Source organism: Gopherus flavomarginatus, chromosome 2 (genome assembly GCF_025201925.1).
Source record: "Gopherus flavomarginatus isolate rGopFla2 chromosome 2, rGopFla2.mat.asm, whole genome shotgun sequence".
Taxonomy (NCBI): Eukaryota; Metazoa; Chordata; order Testudines; family Testudinidae; genus Gopherus; species Gopherus flavomarginatus.
The window spans coordinates 63,261,795-63,279,722 of record NC_066618.1 but is presented as its reverse complement, the minus strand read 5'-3'; the positions used below and the strand labels follow the sequence as shown (position 1 = coordinate 63,279,722).

At 46.7% G+C, this 17,928-nt stretch overlaps 1 protein-coding gene across 3 annotated transcripts in view; it reads right to left on the bottom strand.

Annotated features, from left to right (window-relative positions):
• Positions 1-4,713: 4,713 nt before the first annotated feature.
• The window catches only part of FAM221A (family with sequence similarity 221 member A), a 42,789-nt gene continuing 29,574 nt past the window's right edge, over positions 4,714-17,928 (bottom strand). For 2 of the 3 annotated variants that reach the window (XR_007772413.1, XR_007772414.1), the window contains 2 exons: positions 13,518-13,810; positions 5,613-5,683 (listed from right to left, as the gene is read on the bottom strand). Coding sequence is in view for 1 of the 3 variants with exons in the window: in XM_050938710.1 (XP_050794667.1) it covers positions 5,621-5,683 (63 nt within the window). In the remaining 2 variants the exon portion in view is untranslated. Of the gene's footprint in view, positions 5,684-13,517; positions 13,811-17,928 lie in introns of all 3 variants that reach the window. The other variant, XM_050938710.1, reaches the window with a different exon arrangement.

Here is a 17,928-nt window from a genome sequence, read left to right as displayed (position 1 = left end):
CTTCTCCCCTTCCTTCTCCTTCCCTGTTAAGTACAGACTCAATTCCCTTGAGCCTCAACAAGAGGAAAAAATCAAACAGGTCTTAAAAAGCAAAACTTTTAATAAAAAGAAAGAAAAAAAGTAAAAGTTGTCTCTGTAATTTAGATGGTAAAAGTTACAGGGTCTTTCAGCTTATAGACACTAGAGAGAAGCCCCCCCGCAGCAAAATACAATTTAAAATACTTCCAGCAAACTACACATTTGCAAATACAGAAAACAATCAAAAGACTATAACCACCTTTCCTACTTAATACTCACTATTCTGAATATATAAGAGACTGTAGCAGAGAGATTGGCAAGAAACCTGGTTGCACGTCTAGTCCCTTTCAAGACCCAGAGAGAACAAAGCAAAACCCAAAAAACACAAAGGCTTCCCTCCACCGAGATTTGAAAGTATCTTGTTTTCTGATTGGTCCTCTGGTCAGGTGTTTTTGGTTCCGTTTGTTAACCCTTTACAGGTAAAAGAGACATTAACCCTTAACTATCTGTCTATGACAACCCCTTCAAATAATTCTATTAGATTGGTGAGACGTGATTTCCCTTTATAAAAATCATGTTGACTCTTTCCCAACAAGTTATATTCATCTATGTGTCTGACAATTTTGTTCTTTACTATAGTTTCAACCAGTTTACCCAATACTGAAGTCAGGCTTACCAGCCTGCAATTGCTGGGAACATCTCTGGGGCCCTTTTTAAAAATTGGCATCACATTAGCTATGCTCCGTAACATAAGTTGCTTTGACACAGAGAATAGTGCACCGTGGGTAGCTATCCCACTGTGCATCTGGCCATTATCTGTTGCAAGGTGTTCCGGGCAGGGCTTGCAATGCCTCATGGGAGCAGGCTCAGTGTCCCCTAATGCAGCTTTCACCATCCCATCATTCCATGGGCTTTCTAGTACATTTCACATCGCTTTTCAACAGCCCCGGTAAACTGCCCACCTGCCATCTCTGTCAGAAAGCATGGATCCTGCACTGCTCTCCAGTATTGTGATGAGCATTAAAAACACAACACACCTGATCCTGCAGTATTTCATGATCGGAAATTGTAATAATGATAACACCATGATGTCCTGCTATGTGCCATGAACAGAAACAATTCAAGATTGCTGTTGGCATTCACGGAGCAGCTGCACACAATGGACCTCAGTACTGGGCTTGAGAAACAAGCACTAAGTGGTGGGATTGTATCATTATGCAAGTATGGGATGATGAGTAGTGGCTACAGAACTTTCATATGCGGAAAGCCACCTTCCTGGAACCGTGTGTGGCACTCACTCCAGCCCTCCAGCACTGTGACACCAAAATGAGAGCAGCACTAACAGTGGAGAAGCGAGTGGCGATTGCTGTGTGGAAGCTGGCAACACCAGACTGCTACTGATCAGCTGCGAATCAGTTTGGAGTAAGGAGATCCAGCACTGATGTTGCAATGATGCAAGTGTGCAGGACCATTAATCTTCTCTTGCAATCAAGGACTGTGACTCTGGGCAATGTGTGCGAAACAGTGGATGGTTTTGCAGCAATGGGATTCCCTAACTACAGTGGGGCGATAGATGGCATGCATATCCCCATCAATGACGGGGGATATGTTGCAACAGAGTGCATCAACAGAAAGGGCCACTTTTCTATGGTTTTGCCAGCACTAGTGGATCATCTGGGTCATTTCACCGACATCAATGCAGGGAAGGTGCATGACACATGCATCTTTAGGAACACAGATCTGTACAGAAAGCTGCAAGCAGGGACTTTCTTTCTAGACCAGTGGATTACCACTGGGGATGTGGAAATTCCAATAGTGATCCTGGGAGACACAGCCTATCCCTTGTTCCCATGGCCCCTCAAGCCTTTCACTAGCCACCTTCACAGCAGCAAGGAGCACTTCAACATTAGGCTCAGCAGGTGCAGAATTTCTGTTGAATGTGCCTTTGGCCGCTTAAAGGGGTGCTGGTGCTGTCTCCTCAGCAAGTTAGACCTCAGCGAGGAAAATATCCCCATGGTTATAGCTGCCTACTGTGCCCTTCAAAATATATATGAATCAAAGGGGGAGAAGTTTCCCTAGGGGTGGAGCGTGGCAGTGGAGTGGCTGTCTGCTGCTTTTGAGAAGCCAGATACCAGGGCTGTAAGAGGGGCTCTATGGAGAGCTATTTGGATCAGGGAGGCTTTGAAGGAACATTTTAACAGAAAGCCACAGTAACATGTACTGCGGTAATGTGTTTAGCCTTTTTTTTTTAAACTTGGTATGAACCTTATAATAATTAGTGTGTGTGCACCAGGTGCTGCGAATTGTATGGTCCTGTGGTGCCCATGCTCCACCAATATGAGAGCACAGGGACCTGACTCCACCGAAGTTTGGGGCCAGGTCTCTCATCTGGCCCCGCCTGCTGCCCCGGCACACCTCCCCTGAAGCATCCCCCCAGCCCCACCTGCCACCCCCAGGAGATTTAAAGCAGCTCGGGGCCCCTGCTGCCACCACAAGCACGGCACGGCTAAGGCAGCCTCCTGCCTGCCCACTTTGCTTCTGGAAGCGGCTGACGCATCCCTGCAGTCCCTGGGGGTGGGAGGCAGTTTCTCTGCACGCTGTCCCTGCCCCCAGTGCCGACTCTGCCAACTACACCCAATGGGAGCTGCAGGCGGTGCCTGTGGGCAGCGGCGGGCAGACTCCTCTCCCTCCCCCCGCCTAGGAGCTGCTGCCAGAGGGGGGTGCAGGTCACTTTCGGGAGCCACCTGAGGTAAGCGTTGCACCCCTCACCCTTTCCTGCACTCCAACCGCCTGCCCCAGACCAGAGCCCACACCCCAAGACCCTCCCAGATCCCATCCCCACACCCCTCCCCACTCTCCAACTGCCTGCCCCAGCCCAGAGCATGCACCCTAACTCCCTCCCAGAGCCCACACCCTCTCCTGCACCCCAAGTCCCCACCCCAGCCCAGAGTCCACACCCCAACTCCTTCCAAGAGCCCATCCCCTGCACCCGCTACTGCATCCCAACCCTCAGCCCCAGCCCAGGGCCCACATCCAATGTAACTTGTGTCAGTCAAAGGTTGTAGTATAGACAGGGCCTTACAAAGAGCTCTTCTTCAGGTTTGTGAAAGTACTCAGAATGTCAAAGAACAGGAGTGCTTGTGGAACCTTAGAGACTAACAAATTTATTTGAGCATAAGCTTTCATGGGCTATAGCCCACTTCATCGGATCCATAGAATGGAACATATAGTGAGAATATATATATACATACAGATAACATGAAAAGGTGGGAGTTTCCCTACCCACTCTAACAAGCTGATTAATTAGGATGAGCTATTATCAGCAGGAGAAAAAAAAACTTTTGTAGTGATAAACAAGATATCCCATTTGAGACAGTTTGACAAGAAGATGTGAGGATACTTAACATGGGGAAACAGATTCAGTGTGTGTAATGGCTCAGCCATTCCCAGTCTCTATTTAAATCTAAATTGATGGTATCTACTTTGCATATTAATTCAAGTTCAGCAGTTTCTCATTGAAGTCTGTTTTTGAAGCTTTTCTGTTACAAAATTGCCATCTTGAAGTCTGTTATTGAGTGACCAGAGAGGTTGAAATGTGCTCCTATTGGTTTTTTAATGTTATGATTCCTGATGTCAGATTTGTGTCCATTTATTCTTTTGCGTAGAGACTGTCCGATTTGGCCAATGTCAAAGCGAGATACAAAGTGGAACAGATTGTTTAGCATAAGTAGGTAACACATATTGTAAGAAACTATTCAAGGTGAAGTGGCCAGTTAACAAAAAAAGGGTGTGTTAGGGGAGTTAATGGCTTGCAGAGTGTTGTAATAAGCCATAAATCCGGTGGTTTTATTAAATCTATGATTTTTAGTGTTTAGTAGAGTTATTAATTTAAGCTTCCAGACTCATCTTTTGAAGGTACACTCCCCCTTTTTTTATTCTATGACTGCAGGGGTGTTAACAAGACACTTTGAATGGTCTCTTACAATATGCATTAATTAACTTGCTAAACAGTCTATTCCACTTTGTATTTAACTCTGATATTGAGTACCTTTCCCAGATGTGAAGAGATCTCTGTAAGGGTGAAAATTTGTCTCTTTCACCACCATAAGTTGGTTCAATAAAAGATATTACCTCACTCCCTTGTGTCTCTAATATCCTGGGACCCACATAGCTACAACATTGCAAAGGATAAGAGAGACATTTAAAAATGGCAACAGAAGACCCAATTAGGCCTTGTCTACACTTTTTTCACATCCCTGGGCGAGAAAGTTTCAGCGCTATAAAATGGCAGTGTAGACAGTACACCAGCACTGGGTGCTGTGCTCCTAGCACTAGTAGCTACTCTCCTAGTGGGGATGGTTTTTTTACAGCACTGGGAGAGCTAATTTGTATTTGATTAGTTTGGCAGGAGTATGATGGTCATTTTGGGGAGGCTGTAGGACATAAAGTCTCAAGGAGGATAATAGTGGTGTAGACAAAGGTCAGGAAAAAACACAGAGGTGAGTGTATTAGAAGGATACAAAACAGGCATGAAGGGAAGCAGAATTAGCTGAATGCAGAGCCTGAGGTGAGAGAAGAATATATGTTGGCATGGACAGAGCTTGCAGAAGCTTGAGGGTGAGGAAAATCAATTTGAATTTGATGTGGAAGATGTGAAGGGAGCAGTGTCTGTGTCTTTCAAGAACATATTAAAACTCCAATGTTAAACATTTTATTAAAGTGAATGTTTAAAATGAAATATACACGAGTTAAGAGGGAAGGTACTGTACATCTGGGGTCAGGCTTTGGTTATGGGGGGTTACAAATATCGTTTGCAAGGATGAAAAGATACATACATATTGCACGACCTGCACAGATCCAGACTGGGGTGCAAGGATTTTTAAAGTGTCAGTGGATAAGTGGGCTTGGGTACACCACCCATGGAATGAATAAGGAGTCCAAGTCAGTATCGGTGTAGCGGATAAGTACATGAGTGGGGGTGTGTCCCTTGGTTTGTCAGGGAAGGAAGTGGGTTATTTCCCTGGTCTGCGGTCTCAGTTACTCAGTGTGGCATTGACGGTGTCCTAAAACTATGGAACGCTTCGCGAATTTGCGTGTCATCCTTATGCGTACTACAACCCCAGTGAGTAGGAAGTTAGGAACAAGAACTCTAAATCCACATATAAAGAAGCAGGTACATAATGGAAGTCTGAGGATATGATGTGGTGTATAATGTATATTTTTCCTGCTGTCCTAAGGCTCTGATTCAGCAAAGCACTTAAACATGTGTTTGCTAGATCAAAGCCTAAATGAAAAATTCTAGAAGTCTCTAAAAACCATCATTTTCCACTACATATGACACATCTTCTACAACAAAGGTGAGATCCATGCAGCAATATTTGAGAGCTTAGATAGTATGTCAAGCTGCTTTAATAAAAAGTAATAATTTTATTTCAAAGAACCAGAATCACCAAGTATTTTTAAATGAATTTCATCAATACTTTAATATAGCAGTGTTAATACTGAGAAACTAGAAAATATGTGTGTGCAATAAATACTATGAAAATACCCTTAAATATAATGATAATTCTCTATTACAAAAACTCCTTTGTTTCATTAATCTTCATGGATTCTTTGATAGCAGCAGGCCTTTAACTTTCTGTTTAGCAGCCTTCTCCTTTTTCAGCTGTAATAAAGAAAAACAGCAATGGTCCGAGCACTAGTGTCAACAAATGAACAATGCAGTACTAATTAAACTACTACTTTATAACAGAAATCTAGGTACTGGCCCTCAACACCACAGTACCTCACAAATATGAGTTTATCCTCATACCCATTAGATGAAGAGGAATTCTATTAACACCATTTCACTGATGTGGAACACAGACCAAAAGACTAACTAGTATGTTCAAGGTCACCAAGAAGGTCTAGGCAGCTCTCCTGAGTTCTTGGTTGGTGCTTTAACTACAAGATCATTCTTCCTCCCAATTGATTTTCCCTTCACTAGTTTCTTACTGCATGCTTTGATTTATCAAAATATGTACCTGACTGCCATTTTTATTGTGGATTTATATTCATCCCATTGCAATTTCAGTGTGGCAACTCCTTCAATTACTTTGAAGGATAATAAATAATTACTTTAACTATTCCATAGCTTTGGGAGTCAATAATTGGTCTACAGCACTCACAGGAGTGTGATTCAAGGGTACATTAAACATTATTTTGAATAATTGTATTGAGAAGGTGTGTGGATCTATAGTGTATCAATGTTCACTGCACTGCCTTGAGAGACAGGGGAAAAAAAGAAATCAAAGAGAGGCTGCTGCGCTTCGGCCAGAGCTCTGGCCGAGAGAGCGGGGCCATGGGCTGTCGCACTCCGGACGAAGCTCCGGCTGGAAGAGTGGGGCTGCGGGGCTTGCTACGCTCCGGCCAGGGTCGCGGTGCCGTGGGGCTGCCACACTCCAGACGGAGCTCCGGCCGGGAGAGCAGGGCTGTGGGGCTTGCCGTGCTCTGGCCGGCACTCTGGAGAGGGGAGAGGGGCCGCAGAAGACCCTGGCAGCCGGGGTGAGTAAAAAAAATTCAAAAGGCGCCTAAGGCGCAGGGCCCGATTCCAGGGAATTGGGCGAATCGGCCTAAAGCTGGCCCTGGGGCAATGGTTCTCAGCCGGGGTATGTATATCCCTTGAGGTATGCAGAGGTATTCCAGGGGGACTCATCTAGATATTTGCCTACTTTTACAACAGGCTACAAAAAAAAGCACTAGTAAAATCAGTACAGACTAAAATTTCATAGACAATATGTTGTTTATACTGCTTTATATACTATACATTGAAATGTAAGTACAATATTTATATTCCAATTTATTTTATAATTATAAGGTAAAAATAAGAAAGTAAGCAATTTTTCAGCAATAGTGTGCTGTGACACATTTGTATTTTTATGTATGATTTTGTAAGCACGTAGTTTTTAAGTGAGGTGAAACTCAAGGGTATGCAAGACAGATCAGACACCTGAAAGGGGTACAGTGGCCTGAAAAGGTTGAGAGCCACTGTTATAGAGTCCCTGGGCTGGAATCCGGAGTAGAGAGTGGGCCTGGGTTCCCCTTCCAGCCATTGGAGACACCAGCCAGACAGCTGGTCTGGAAGGACTTTGATTTCCCTGGAAGGGAAGGACGTTAGTGACCTGCCTGGAGGGCCCAGCCACGAACAGGAAGCTGCAGCTCTGAGAGCAAGATGGGCTGCAGAGTGAAAGAGACAACAGGCAGAGACACTGCCAGAGGAGAGCAGCACCTGGCAAGAACTAATCCCTCGAGCTGCCATCAGGAGGTGCCACGTGGGGTGAGTGCACCCCATGACACAACCAGACACAGCTTAAAGTGTTACTTGTGGTGACTGCTGTGATATGAGGGCTCAGTGTCAGCAAAGAATCCAAGAGTACTCATAGACTACAGACTGAATTGACCAATTGTGGCTATGAACCTTCAGCCAAAGAACATGGCATAGTAGCTGCAAACACCTCAAAATACTTCCCTCTGCCTACCAGCATCATCTCTGTTTTGCTCGGACTCAGCTTCAGCCAGCTGTTTTTCATCTATTAACTGATCTTGTCTAACCACTGGGCCATCTTGGTGGGAGTTGTGTGGTCGTATGTGATGAAGGATAGGTAGAGCTGTGTGTCACCTGCATATTGCTGGAACTTGAGTCCATGTCATCTGACCAGTTCACCTAGTGGTTGCATGAGATATTGAAAAAGATCAGAGAGAGCATTGATCCTTGTGGGACTCAAACCACTTTAGTGCATTGCCCTGGACTCCTGTTTCTCTCAGGTGAGACAGCAGTACCTCATGGTCAACGGTGTTGAATGCTGCAATGGATGAGAAGTGATGTCTGTCTTCTATCACTGACAGCAGATGATCATCCATCAGTGCTACTAATCCAGTTTCAGTTCTGTGTTCTGGCCTGAATCCAGATTGTGCCAGGTCTAGAGTGTTAGCTTCTGTTAGATGAATTTGTAGTTGGGCCCTTTGCTAGTTTCTCTGAGTTTGCTCAGGCACGGGAGGATTGACTCTATGTGATAGTTGGCTAGTACTGGGTTGGCCAGCATGGGTTTCTTCAATGTTGGTCAGACTATTCTGTATTTGAAGGAGGAAGGGAAGATTCCTTCTCTGAAAGAGGCTGTGATGCTAGTAAACCAAGTGCCAGTTCTTGCAGAGTCTGTAGATGTCAGCTGAGTACTGAGAAATTCATAGCTGGAAACCAGACCAGCTCACTTGTATGCTAATATTGTTCTAGATAGGTGTTGGACTTGTAAGGATGTGTTTAGATGCTTTAAAATGACTAAGTTGCTGCATGCATTAACATTACAATTGTAATGTCTATATACCATGCTACAAGGTAAAATATAAGTTTGTTTTATAACTTTAAAAATGACTGCTCTGAACTTGTGAACTCACATGGGAAGAGTGGCTCCCCCAGCTCATCCAGGAGGGCTATCAAAGTTGTGGGCCATTGTAGGACAAAAGCTTTGTTGATTACCCCATCCACCCAGGGAGAAGCACATGCAGAACGCCTCATCCGATGAGTTAGAATGCTGCAAGAGGGAAATAAAGATAGTTGACATGGAACCATAGGCCAAACTCTTTTGTGTATACATGTTACTTCCTTTAACCTGTAAATAATTCTCTCATTTCTTTTTCCTAGTTAATAAATCCTCTGTTAATTTACTATGGGATTAGCTACCAGCATTGTCTTTGGTGTGAGATCTAAGGTACAAATTGATTTGGGGTAAGTGACTGCTTGCAACCGAAATGCTTTACGATTTCTGGTGTAAGTGACATTTATCACTAAATCCAGCTTGCCTGCGTGGCAAGACAGATTGGCGAGCCCAAGGGCATGGTCTGTGACTCCATGGTAAGACTGTTACAGTGATCGAGGAGTTCACATTTGTTACTGGATTGTTAAAATCTAATTATAATACGTACCACTAGTTTGGGATATCTGCCCTGCTTTTGTCATTTTGTCTGCTCTGAGGCTTGCACTCAGTTGTGTACCACTCTAGACAGCATGACCGAAGCACTGGCTATTTCACTCAGGAGTGGCACTAGTTGTGAATCTGACCTATGCCCTTCATGGCTTGTGAAAGAGTGATGAACAAGTCTTGGATCAGGACTCCTTTAGAGTGTCCAGAACTTCTTGATGAGTCAATTTACTGAATTCTGAGAATGCAGCTGGTTCTTGATTAGTGAGTGCAGGCAGAGCAGATGCATGCTGTTTGAGAAGACTTCCTGAATGTGCGTGATCTTTTCAGTGAAGTAGGATGATAGTTTTTTTGTAGTGCTTGGTGTTCTTGGCTCTGATACAGATTGTGGGCATTCAGGATTGAAGGAATTTACTCCTTGGGGTGGGATTTGGCAGTCTCAAAGAAAGCTGATAGGAAGGCTCTCTCGGCTTGTAATGCAGCCTCAGTATAGGCTTTGAGGAATTTGTTTCATCGTGTTGGAATCAGTCTTTGTATTCTGCCATCAGTACTTGAGTTTCCACCCTCTCTCTTCATCCGGCACAGGGTGTCATAAAATCAAGATAATCTGTGTGGGCAATGGGGAGAAGAGGCTATTTGGGGGCAAATATGTCAATGGCGGAGGCCAGTGTAGAGTGATAATTATTGACCAGGTCCTTGATTCCTCACCCCGTGGGCGGGGTGCTGTTATCCTTTAGCAGGCTTTGGAATTCGTTGGAGTACGATTTAGCTATGTGGGTAAGGCCCTGAATTTTCTGTTTTTGTTTCAAATTTCCTGGAAATTTATCAATGTTTATTACAAAAAATCAGGGCTGCCTGGGGGGGGGAGGTGTCAAGTGGGGCAATTTGCCCCAGGCCCGCACGAGAATATAGTATTCTATAGTATTGCAACTTTTTTTTATAGAAGGAACCCCCAAAATTGCTCTGCCCCAGGCCCCCTGAATCCTCTGGGTGGCCCTGCAAAAAATGGGTGAAAATCAGTGCAAAAAATGAATTTGCAGTTTTCTCTGTAAATCTCTCTCTCCTCTTCTCTCCTGTTTTCGTGTTTTTAACATCCAAAACAGTCCCTATGTTTTGAAACATAGTCAAATACAATTTTTCATTTTTGACTAATTTTGGCATGAAAAGTAGTTCACTAACTTATTTGCTTTGAATGCTATAAACATCCATGCTGTCTGTAGAACAGGTAATATGTATGTGATGGGTGTGCGATTGACAGCAGTATATACATCAGCACTCAAATCATTCCAGTACTTCTGATCCATCCCCTCCACTCTCGAAAAGGAGATGGTGGATCAGAAACCAGGGTCACCCAGGTTACCGAGCCACCACCTCACCTTCCAGAGAGGAGAGCTGGGAAGTTCTGGCCCTTCCAATATTTAGGGACGAATTGCTTTTGTAAAACCCAGAATTTTTTGGTAAAAACTGAAACCAAAAGGCCAGAGATGACCTATGAAAGTCCTAGGGAGACAAGAGAGGTGATGAGTTTTGAGGGGGTTGTATCTGTGGCCTTGTTAGTATCAATAGAGAAATCTCCCAGGACAAGTAGTCTGGGGTATTTCACCACCACTGCCAACCACATGCCAGTGAGCTCCTTCATGAACCCTTTTCTGCAGTGCTTGTAAATCAGCATAAAATCTATACACACACACACACACACTCTCTGCTCTGGTTTTGACTGTCAGATGAATGAATTCAAATGAAGTTGTCTTATCTGAGGCTCCTCGCTTGCATTTGACATTTGCAAAGAAAATGAATGAAGTACCAACTGGCTTTTTGTCCTTTCTAGGTCAGGGGTGTACCAAGTATCCTGGGAGAATGCTGTTGGCTAGTACAGGACTTGCTCTGTCATCCAGCCAGGTCTTGGTGAAGCAGGCTATATCAGGTGCCTCATCACTGATGAGGTAATGTACTGTTTGTCAGCCCTGGTCTACACGACAAGTTTAGGTCAAATTTAGCAGCCTTAGATCGATTTAACCCTGCACCCGTCCACATGACGAAGCCATTTTTGTCGACTTAAAGGGCTCTTAAAATCGATTTCTGTACTCGTCCCTGATGAGGGGATTAGCGCTGAAATTGACCCTGCTGGGTCGAATTTGAGGTAGTATGGATGCAATTTGACAGTATCGGCCTCCAGGAGCTATCCCAAAGTGCTCCATTGTAACCGCTTGGGACAGCACTCTCAACTCAGATGCACTGGCCAGGTAGACAGGAACAGCCGCTCAAACTTTTGAATTTCATTTCCTGTTTGGCCAGAGTAGCGAGCTGATCAGCACAGGTGACCATGCAGAGCTCATCAGCACAGGTGACCATGGAGTCCCAGAATCGCAAAAGAGCTCCAGCATGGACTGAATGGGAGCTACTGCATCTGATCGCTGTATGGTGAGACGAATCCGCCCTATCTGAACTCCGTTTCAAAAGACAAAATGCTGGAGTATTTGAAAAAATCTCCAAGGGCACAAAGGACAGAGGTTATAACAGGGACCCGCAGCAGTGCCGCATGAAGCCTACCAAAGAACCAAAGAGGCAAATGGCCACTCCGGATCAGAGATGCCATTTCTATGATGCGCTGCATGCCATTCTAGGGCCTACAACTACCCCACTCCTGTGCTTCCCTCCTCCCCCTCCCCTTCTGGGCTTCCTTGGCAGTTATCCTCCCATTTGTGTGACGAATTAATAAAGAATGCATAAATTTGAAACAAGAATGACTTTATTGCCTCTGCAAGTGGAGATCAAAGTTGGGAGGGGAGGGCGGTTGGCTTACAGGGAAGTATAGTGAACCAAGGGGGTGGGTTTTCATCAAGGAGAAACAAACAGAACTTTCACACCGTAGCCTGGCCAGTCATGAAACTGGTTTTCAAAACTTCTCTGATGCGTAGCGCGCCCTGCTGTTCTCTTCTAACCGCCCTGGTGTCTGGCTGCGCATACTCAGTGGCCAGACAATTTGCCTCAACCTCCCACCCCGCCATAAACATCTCCTCCTTACTCTCACAGATATTGCGGAGCACACAGCAAGCAATAATAATAATGGGAATATTGGTTTCGCTGAGGTCTAACCGAGTCAGTAAACTGAGTCAGCGAGCTTTTAAATGTTCAAAGGTACATTATACTACGATTATGCACTTGCTCAGCCTATAGTTGAACTGCTCCTTACTACTGTCCAGGCTTCATGAGCCATGGGAGCAAGGGGTAGGCTGAGGTAGGTGCGACCGTACGGTGCTGCCTACTGGGAGAGCAGCCTGAGGCATAAGCCTCCAGCTAGCATGATATTCCAGGCAGGACTTAATCTCCATTAGACAAAACTTAAAGAAGAAAATGACCTGGAGTCATTCCCATTTTTGTCCAGGTGCCCCTAACCAACTTCACCGAGGCTGGCCAGGAGCACCCACGTCTGACCAGGTGCCCCCGACCAACCTAACTGAGGTCGCCTAGGAGCACCCATGGGATGACGACGGTTAGCAGTTGTATTGTACCGTCTGCCATCTGCAAGGCAAGGCAAGAGGATGCCACTGTATAGCACTGCAGTACCACGTCTGCCAGCACCACCCAGGAGACATACAGTGAAAGTGAGCTGAGTGGGCTCCATCCTTGCCGTGCTATGTTGTCTGCATGGGTAACCCAGGAAAAAAGGCGAGAAACAATTTTTTGCCATTGCTTTTACAGAGAGAGGGAAGGACAGAGGCCTGACGACAAGTACCCAGAACCACCCGCAACAATGTTTTTACACCATCAGGCATTGGGAGCTCAACCCAGAATTTCAATGGGCAGTGGAGACTGCGGGAACTGTGGGATAGCTACCACAGTGCAACACTCCGAAAGTCGACACTAGCCTCGGTACTGTGGACGCACACCGCTGACTTAATGCGGTCAGTGGGGACACACAATCGACTGTATCAAATCGATTTCTAAAAGATCAACTTCTATTAAATCGACCTAATTTCGTACTGCAGACATACCCTAGTGGCAGGTCTTGCATTGATCAACATCAGCTTCAGTTTGTGATGCCTTGTGCTGTCTGTTTCTGGCCTGTGGACTATGTATTGGATCTGTGCAGCATACAGGTGTGTTATGTCTCAAATCTAGCTTCTTATTTTTGCTTTCCTGTTTTCTTGGACAGGTTCTCCCAATTTGAACTGTGATAGGTAACGAAGTAAATGTTGCCATGGGATGTTCCAAGTGAAGGAACAGTTTTCTGGTTCACCAGTTGCCACAGGAAAGACAGTTCTGTTGGATATATTTTGGAACTGTAACTTGGCTGAGTCCTGGAAAGGGATAGAGCTGGAGCAGAGTGTTCCTGGAACAGTGGTGGGTATGCTAGAAGCATGGAGGCATAACAGGAATGGAAAATGTAATAAATGAGAATAATAGGGCTGAGTCCCGTAAGAGGAAGTGTCAATACCATCAGATATCCATTTCATTGAAATAAACTGTCTGTGTTGTAATGACACCCCTGTTGCTCTTACCTGCTTTGGAAGGGAGATGTAGAGGATGAGAAATAACACTTACCTTTTAGTCTTGTCTGCGTAAGAGCTGAAAAGTGGCCTCCTGGCCAGCATGTGGAGAAGTGTCTAGAGGAGCTGGGATGGGGCTCCTTCCTTTTAAAAGAACAAAGCCCTTAGGCTGCCTTATTCCTGGTGATGGTTCCTGAGCTGAGGGAGGGATTGGGAGAGGAGTCACAGCCTCACTTTAATCTTTTGAAAATTAAAGGAAATTTTCTGAAAGTAGTAAGTGATCGAAGGTACTCCCCTGCTGTTTCTGCTGGTACTGGTGTATGAGGGGCCAGCTAGAGATGGACCTCGCTGCTGCCATGGTGGTGGATCCCCATTGGGAAGATGGAGAAGATTGACAAAAAAGTGAGTAAGGCACTCTGCAAAGACGTACAAGCTTAAAGTTATGCACATGGGTAAGTAGTCCTATTGTGGGACTACTCATGTGCTCAAAAAAAAGCACATGCCTCAGTCTTAGCAGGATTGAATCAAATATCTGAAATTCTTTCAGCCTCTTCACCAAGGAAAAGAAAATACTGGAAAAAGTTTTGAGACTTAGTAGAAATGCTATATCTATAAACTATTACATTTGCAAAATTTGTAGCACATTTCTTCTTTATTTTTGTAATGTTTCTCAAGAAAACATTCAGAGTTTCAAAGACCAGTTCTGACAGAAAAAACACCACCTGATGCAAAAAACAAGCATAACATTAGGCTAACTAAAACTAGTTAAGTGAAATATTATTTTATAGAGGAATTGGTAAATGTGTAGAATTCACTTCTGGCTAAGATGGTGGAATAAAGTAATACTGAGTTAAACCAGAATCTGAATGACTACATATAAATTAAAGCGATATTAAGAAGTTTTGTGCCTGAGAGTAGCAGTTCATGCTTTCCTGAGTATCTGAAGGGGGTTTGTTTGTTTTTACACAGTTTCTCCTAGTTGCCCAAAATAATTACTGAGTTTTTCCTTTCTGTGATTGTTTGGTATTTTGGTGCAATTTTGCTTTTGCTTTCTTCTGGCCAAAGCAAGTTAAGTTTTTAAATTAAATCTGCCTGATCTAGGTAGGAAGGTCACTGAACTATTCCAGATATGATTGGCCTATGGACCTACACTATTAGGTCACTATGTTGTAACCCTCATTTTGAAATGCTAATACATTTTTTCAGGATCAGAATAGCAGTTAAAACAAACAATGGGAACCATTGTAGGCAAGTTCAATTTTAACTTTACTCACCTTATTTTTAAGGAAAAGACGGTTACTCACCTTTGTAACTGTTGTTCTTCGAGATGTGTTGCTCATATCCATTCCAGTTAGGTGTGCGCGCGCCACGTGCACGTTCGTCGGAGACTTTTTACCCTAGCAACACTCGGTGGGCCAGCAGGTCGCCCCCTGGAGTGGCGCCGGCATGGCGCCTGATATATACCCCTGCTGGCCCGCCCGCTCCTCAGTTCCTTCTTGCTGGCTACTCCGACAGTGGGGAAGGAGGGCGGGTGTGGAATGGATATGAGCAACACATCTCGAAGAACAAGTTACAAAGGTGAGTAACCGTCTTTTCTTCTTCGAGTGCTTGCTCATATCCATTCCAGTTAGGTGATTCCCAAGCCTTACCTAGGCGGTGGGGTCGGAGTGAGACGTTGCGGACTGCAAAACCGCTGCGCCAAAAGCGGCATCGTCTCTAGCTTGCTGTACCAGCGCATAGTGTGATGCAAAGGTGTGCACAGAAGACCATGTGGCCGCACGGCAGATTTCCTGTATGGGGACATGAGCCAAAAACGCGGCCGATGAAGCCTGAGCCCTGGTAGAATGGGCGGTCAGGGGTCCCGTTGGCACACTGGCCAAGTCGTAACATGTCCTGATGCAGGACGTGACCCAGGATGCGATACGCTGAGAGGAGATTGCCATGCTTCTCATGCGTTCTGCTACTGCCACAAACAATTGTGGTGAACGCCGGAAGGGTTTTGTTCTCTCAATGTAGAACGCGAGAGTTCTTCGGACATCCAAGGAGTGGAGCTGTTGCTCTCTTCGGGATGAATGCGGCTTTGGGTAAAAGACTGGCAGGAAGACATCTTGGTTAATATGGAAGGCGGAAACGACCTTAGGGAGGAACGCCGGGTGCGGTCGCAGCTGTACCTTGTCCTTATGGAACACCGTGTACGGAGGGTCCACGGTCAGAGCCCGAAGCTCGGAGACTCGCCGGGCCAATGTAACAGCGACTAGGAAGGCCACCTTCCAGGATAGGTACAGCAGCGAGCATGTGGCTAAGGGCTCGAAGGGGGGCGCCATGAGCCTGGTTCAGGTCCCAAGTAGGGTTAGGCCGTCTGACCTGGGGGTAGAGCCGCTCCAGGCCCTTGATAAATCTTGACACCATTGGGTGAGAAAAGACGGACTTGCCAGCCTCGCCTGGGTGGAAGGTGGATATAGCCGCGAGGTGGACGCGTAGAGAGGAGATCGCCAAGCCGTGCTGCTTGAGAGACCACACGTAGTCCAAGATGGTGGGGACTAGTACGGCGAGTGGATCGTGGTTGTGCTGACTGCACCAGCAGCAGAAGCGTTTCCATTTCGCTAGGTAGGCTGAACGCGTGGAAGGCTTCCTGCTGCCCAACAACACTTGTTGTACTGCATCGGAACAGCGCAACTCGGATTGGCTTAACCAGCCAGGAGCCATGCAGACAGATGGAGGGATTGTAGATCCGGATGGCGCATCCTGCCAAAGTCCTGTGTGATCAGGTCCGGCCAAAGAGGTAGGGCAATCGGATTTGCCAGGGAGAGATCGAGCAGCATGGTGTACCAAGGCTGCCGCGGCCACGCCGGAGCGATCAGGATGAGGCGGGCCTTGTCTCTCCGGACCTTGATCAGGACTCGATGGACGAGAGGGAAGGGTGGGAAGGCGTAGCAAAGGCGACCCGTCCATGGTATGAGAAACGCGTCCGACAGGGAGCCCGGGGAGCGGCCCTGCAGAGAGCAGAACACCTGGCATTTCCTGTTCGATCTGGAGGCGAACAGGTCTATCTGGGGAAACCCCCATCTCTGGAAAATGACATAGAGGACGTCCGGACGGATGGACCATTCGTGGGACAGGAAGGATCTGCTCAGGTGATCCGCCAGGGTGTTCCGTACTCCCGGGAGAAAGGAGGCCACTAGATGAATAGAGTGGGCTATGCAAAAGTCCCACAGACGTATTGCTTCCTGACACAGCGGGGAGGACCGGGTCCCGCCCTGCTTGTTGATGTAATACATGGCCGTTGTGTTGTCCGTGAATACTGCAACACAACGACCGTGCAAATGGCGTTGGAATGTCTGGCATGCTAGGCGAACGGCCCGTAGCTCCCGCACATTGATGTGAGAGTCAACTCTCTCTGTGACCACAGGCCCTGTGTACGCAGGGTCCCCAGGTGCGCCCCCCAGCCCAGCGATGATGCGTCCGTTGTCAGGGATGCTGATGGCTGTGGGGCGTGAAACGGGAGGCCCGCACACACTTGGGAGGGCATTGTCCACCAGCCTAGGGAGCCTAGAACATTCGGTGGAATCGTTACAATTGTGTCTATGGCATCCCTGCGTGGTCAATAGACCGACGCTAGCCAGGTCTGCAGCAGGCGCATGCGGAGTCTTGCGTGTCTGGTGACGAAGGTGCATGCGGCCATGTGCCCCAGGAGAGCAAGGCACGTTCGAGCAGATGTGGTCGGGAAGGCCCGCAGGCTTGTGACCATGGACACTATGGCTTGGAATCGGTGCCGGGGGAGGCTGGCCGTCGCGAGGTTGGAGTCCAGCACTGCCCCTATGAATTCTATGCTCCGCGTAGGCACCAGAGTGGACTTGCCCGGATTGATGGTCAGGCCTAGGCTCGCAAACAGCTCCGTGATGATGGCGATGTGTCCGGTCACCTGCTCTTCCGACGTGCCTCGGATGAGCCAGTCGTCGAGATAAGGGAAGACATGGATACGACGACGTCGCAGGGCAGCAGCGACGACCGCCATACATTTGGTGAACACCCGGGGGGCCGAGGAGAGCCCAAAGGGGAGGACCGTGAACTGGTAGTGGTCCTGATTCACCACAAAGCGGAGATACCGTCTGTGCGGGGGGAAGATCGCAATGTGGAAGTACGCATCCTTCATGTCGAGAGCGGCGTACCAATCTCCTGAATCCAGGGAAGGAATGATGGTTCCTAATGTTACCATGCGGAACTTGAACTTTTTGATGAATTTGTTCAGGCCTCGCAGGTCCAGGATGGGTCGTAGGCCCCCTTTTGATTTGGGGATTAAGAAGTACCGGGAATAAAACCCCTTGCCCCTTAGCTCCCTTGGCACTTCCTCTATAGCCCCAATGGACAGGAGCTTGTGAACCTCCTGGACGATAAGTTGCTCGTGAGAGGGGGCCCTGAAGAGGGACGAGGAGGGAGGATGGGAGGGGGGTGGAGAAACAAACTGA